At 42.0% G+C, this 4,467-nt stretch overlaps 2 protein-coding genes and 2 long non-coding RNA genes across 6 annotated transcripts; 3 read left to right on the top strand and 1 right to left on the bottom strand.

Moving 5' to 3' along the window:
* The first annotated feature begins 449 nt into the window (after positions 1-449).
* On the top strand, positions 450-2,436 carry LOC109536395 (tRNA-specific adenosine deaminase 2). Its single transcript, XM_019902587.2, has 2 exons — positions 450-695; positions 1,593-2,436. The coding sequence occupies exon 2, from the start codon at positions 1,864-1,866 to the stop codon at positions 2,380-2,382; it is 519 nt and encodes a 172-aa protein (XP_019758146.2). The 5' UTR covers positions 450-695; positions 1,593-1,863; the 3' UTR covers positions 2,383-2,436.
* LOC125504863 (single-strand selective monofunctional uracil DNA glycosylase) lies at positions 691-1,580 on the top strand. The gene is made up of 2 exons (XM_048667475.1): positions 691-1,356; positions 1,422-1,580. Exons 1-2 carry the CDS (start codon positions 727-729, stop codon positions 1,452-1,454), a joined length of 663 nt encoding a protein of 220 aa, XP_048523432.1. The 5' UTR covers positions 691-726; the 3' UTR covers positions 1,455-1,580.
* On the bottom strand, positions 2,408-3,073 carry LOC109536397. 3 transcript variants are annotated; one of them, XR_002171831.2, is made up of 3 exons: positions 3,059-3,073; positions 2,789-2,966; positions 2,408-2,674 (listed from the first exon to the last, which is right to left on the bottom strand). It is a non-coding gene; the product is annotated as an uncharacterized LOC109536397 (long non-coding RNA). The 3 variants fall into 3 exon arrangements; XR_002171832.2 differs by having other exon boundaries at positions 2,789-2,963; XR_007281757.1 differs by having other exon boundaries at positions 2,789-2,929.
* Positions 2,979-3,705, top strand: LOC125504879. Its single transcript, XR_007281764.1, has 2 exons — positions 2,979-3,034; positions 3,327-3,705. It is a non-coding gene; the product is annotated as an uncharacterized LOC125504879 (long non-coding RNA).
* The last annotated feature ends 762 nt before the right edge of the window (positions 3,706-4,467 follow it).

The raw sequence follows: 4,467 nt of genomic DNA, 5'->3' as shown, positions 1-4,467 counted from the left end.
TGCATAAATACGGACGGCGCCCGAGGAATCGCATCGGAACAGTGTAAGCGTTCAAGCAAACCACTTCTGAAGATGCAAGCCACTCGTGCTTGCGAAACGTCAGGAAGAAATTCCATTTTACGACGGCCTAAATACCCATTAGTTACAAGGAATGGCCTCAAAAGTTTATCTCTTTTGATAATCCTGGAGTATTTATTTGTGTATCTCTTATAGCCAAATATTGAGGGAAAACTGCTTTTTGGAAGCGTAGACCAATAAATAAATTCTGTGCGGTAGTTTTTTTTTTTTGGATGCGGAAGCTGTCTGTCTATACCTCTTTCGTGACGAACTGGCAACATGGTGATCATGTACTTTATGTCTGGCGATTTTTAGCATTTTTTTAATTTTCCTTTAAAGCACTTAATATGAAGGGAAAAAATGCGGATTACCATACGGAAAGTACACGATCACCAGCACAGAAAATGCTTTGGCTGGAGTTGCGAGTTTTCTGTGATCACCAGAATACTAACCTCTGTGTTCTGTCAAACATGTGTCAAACTTGTTTACGCTGGTTAAAACCGAAATATTCAATCAGAGAACATACCACATAGGGGAGATATTTTGTGATATTCAATTGTCTTCATTTGAACGAGTGTTTTAGTAGTGTTCATAGAGAAAATAAAATACTCTATGGTAGTGTTCACTGTAGTTTGGAAGTAAGTAACTCACAACGCCAGACTGAAAGACATGTTGAGGAGAAAACTGTTTGAATCTCCCAGTCATCCAAAAGGGGCTTCTGAAGATCAAAATTCTGAACTTTTTGCCTCGTCTTTGGAAACCCGGCGCTCCGAGCAAGTTTCCAGGTTTTTCCCCGGCGGCCAAGACGCAGCCCCCGCTAAATCTTTGGCTGATGCTTTTTTGGAGATTCAGACCAATTTGAATATGCGTTTGAATCAAATCGACTTTGTTAAACCACCGGTGCATTATGTGTATAACCCTACGGAATACGCGCACATTCCTCATGAACTGTACCACAAAAAGTACTGCTCAGCACGAAAACCACTGCTCCTTGTGGGGATGAATCCCGGCCCGAATGGAATGTGCCAGACTGGCGTTCCTTTCGGCGATCCGAATTGGGTTCGGAACTGGCTTCAGATCGAAGGTTCCGTGTCAAAACCGGCCACAGAATGCCCCAAACGGCTCGTTCAGGGCTTCAGGAGCGCCCGCAAAGAGCCAAGTGGCGACAAGTTCTGGGGATTTTGGGCTGCACGATGTGGAACAGCTGCTAGTTTTTTCCAAAACGCTTTCGTTCACAACTACTGCCCCTTAGCCTTTATGGAGAGCAGCGGGCGGAACGTAACTCCAAGTGATATGAAGGTACAAAGATTTTCCATCAGATTGCCAAAAGCAAATCCACCTTATTCATTCACGTTTTTATTGAGATTAACTCCGGCGAAAATTCGTGGAAAAGTTGACCGAAACTTAAACCCGCAATGGCTTCGTTGGACTCCAGCGCAACTGGCATAAAAGTGCAAAAGATTCAAACGCGATAGTCACAAAAGCCTCTTAATTAAACTCTGTATGTTTTCACCATCCAGCATGACTCTTTTTAGTTTCAGGAGGAAAGGAAGGCACTGGAATCAGCTTGCGATACGCACTACTTGGAGGTGATCAAGCTGATGCGGCCTGAAAAAATCGTAGCCATTGGAAGATACATTGAAAAGCGCACGTTGACTGTCCTAAAGCGCGCCCATTTGAACGTTAAAGTTCTGTGCTTGCCCCATCCCAGCCCCCGGTCGCCCAATAACCAGGATTGGCGCAAAAAAGCTACTGAATTTCTACAAACCCATAATCTGGATACATTTTTCCAGTACCGCGCTGACGATGGAAACTAGTTCAAAAGCCCTACTAGAAGAAGAGCAAATGTTTATGGAAAAGGCGTTTGCGTTTGCCAAGGAAGCTCTAGATAATCAAGAAGTGCCAGTTGGCTGCATCTTTGTGTACGAAAAGGAAGTCGTTGCAGTAGGACGCAACGAAGTGAATGAGAGCAAAAACGCCACTCGGCATGCGGAAATGATCTGCATTGATCACGTTACAAAGTACTACAAAGACAACCAACTAGAACTAAAGGAAGTGTTTAGGAAAATCGACATTTACGTGACTGTAGAGCCATGTATAATGTGTGCAGCAGCTCTTTATGATTTAAGTGTTCGCAGTGTAACTTTCGGGTGCAAGAACGATCGATTTGGAGGAAGCACAGTGCTGGATGTGGCGCAAGTGTTAAAGCCCTCCACATTGATTAAAGGCGGCTACAAGGCAGATGAAGCTATGCAGTTGCTGAAGGACTTTTACAAAGGGCAGAATCCCAATGCACCTGCGGCTAAAGTCAAAAAGAAATATTAACTGATGTGTTGAGGAGAGTAGCCAATTGGTCTTAAATCTACGTTTATTACTTAACTACAAGCGTTTCATTTAACAAAAATGCGCTTAAGACGAGCCTTTGTAGTGTTTAATGTTGACTAGTACCCATGCGGGGGTAGCGGTCATCCCGATGGCAATGGCCAGTCCATGGAGCAATTTTTCCGTGCCAGATATTCTTACTGTTGGTGGTCCAGACAACACGGACATGTTTCTAGTCTGTTGGGCCACCTTTTGGGCTCCTTGAGCCAGTCTGGGAACAGTTGCTGCGTACATTCTGAAACAGGCCAATGCACACTTAGTGGTTATTGGCTGTTGTAGTTCAATGGTTGCACGGTAATATGCGATAGTTTTCACCAAGCTAAGTGGCGAAATAAGCAGAAAAACTTACATTTTGGCCTGGAACTTAGTGTTAAGTAATCACGTAATCACTGGAAATTTGATAAATGTCTGGGAGTGACAGGACTAGGGCAGTGTTGCCAGAGACAAGTCCTGTTCGTCTTCTCTTGTCAAGTTGTCTCTGCTGTTGTCACTCTTTGACTAGCGCATATATCGCAATCGGCTCCCTGCTTAATAGTCATGCGCAAGTCAGTTTGAGGTTACGTTAATCAAAACAAACTTCTAACTACTAAAACGGGTATGTATATGCACTAATTCTTACTCGAATAGTTGTCTTCATCTATGCTCGAAATAATGTTATCGATTAAACACCAATTCCAACATAATGTGATCAACAAGTTCCACATATCTTTGATCTGGATTCAAGCGTATTATTGCCTTTATGTGGTTGAGTTCTTCTTCGAACTCTTCGAGTTGGTCTATAAATACTTCTTTATATTCTTATGTTATTAGTAGAATATGTAAAGGTTAAATGAGTTTTAAGGGTCTTTTCTCTCGTGGTCCCTTTTTCGAACTGTTTCTCCCTTCAGATTCAGTGTGAGTTTTGGAGTAGCACTTAAAAGGTCACGCTTGCCGAGCATGTTGGTGAATACTTTTTGGAACATGGAGAAGTGCCGCTAACATGGAGAAGTGACGCTCTTTGCGGCCGCATGGGAGTCTTCTTAGCTTCGCCTTAATCGCTTCAAGAACTTACCGGCGTACTTGTAGCTATCAGAGACAAGCAATAATTCCTTGTCGCTGGTAGCTACGCTGCCGCCGGCATCGCTCCCCGGATTTAAGGCTACTAGGCCCTCTCACTAACGACAAAGTGATGACTCCCCCAGAGAGGGAAAAAGTTGATCCTTCAACATAAACGGATCAAAGCTGCAAGGAAAAGTGGTTATTAGAAAATAAAAGCAGTTTAAAGAGTTACCTGTTTTACCTAAAAAAAATATGTGTTAGCAAAATAAGTACCTAAATGACATAATAAAATATTAATAATTCAAAGCTGCAAAGAAAACCGCAATATAAAATCCGCAAAAAGCCGTATAAAATAAAAGAATCGTCAAGTATTAAAGACAAACTACAACCCTGGTTGCCATCTACTTCCACGAAATAAATCGCTAAAATTCCCTAAATACTGAGATTTTTTCTCAAAAATACTCAATGCCATTTATAGGCTTTTTAAATTTAAGCCACGCAGAGGAGCAGACGCAAGTCCGGTTATAATCTTGATCTGGACCACTTGCAGCCTGAAGGATGCTGGAGAGCAAAAAAACAGGAAAAAATCACTTCGTTAGTGTGTGAAATTTGCAAAATTTGCGCGAAATCTCAATTAGGACGCCAGAACCACTCGCAGCCTCTTGAGGCGCCATCCGCTAGACCACCTTGAGGCACTTTAGTCTGGATTCTGTCGTATTATTAAATTTCGAAACAGCAAAAATTGAAATTTACCCCAAAAAACACTAATAAATGATTGATAAAAATTGCAAATCTGAGCAGTCCCTACTTAGAGTTCATAAAGCGTCCAATTTAGAGTGTAATTCACAGAAGAAGAACACTAATAATTAAAGATGTGTTTGCAGCAAAACACCATTATGTTACATAATAAAGCAGTCTACTGTGGAAAACCTGACCATTTAAAGTTAAAAACTGAGCAAAAAAGTTGAAAGTGGCAAATCTGAGCAGTCC

The sequence above is a fragment of the Dendroctonus ponderosae genome, unplaced genomic scaffold (assembly GCF_020466585.1).
Source record: "Dendroctonus ponderosae isolate FM_Combo_2020 unplaced genomic scaffold, Dpon_F_20191213v2 Dpon_F_20191213_6, whole genome shotgun sequence".
NCBI lineage: Eukaryota > Metazoa > Arthropoda > Insecta > Coleoptera > Curculionidae > Dendroctonus > Dendroctonus ponderosae.
The sequence above is the reverse complement of the archived record's forward strand: the minus strand, read 5'-3'. Positions and strand labels throughout refer to the sequence as shown.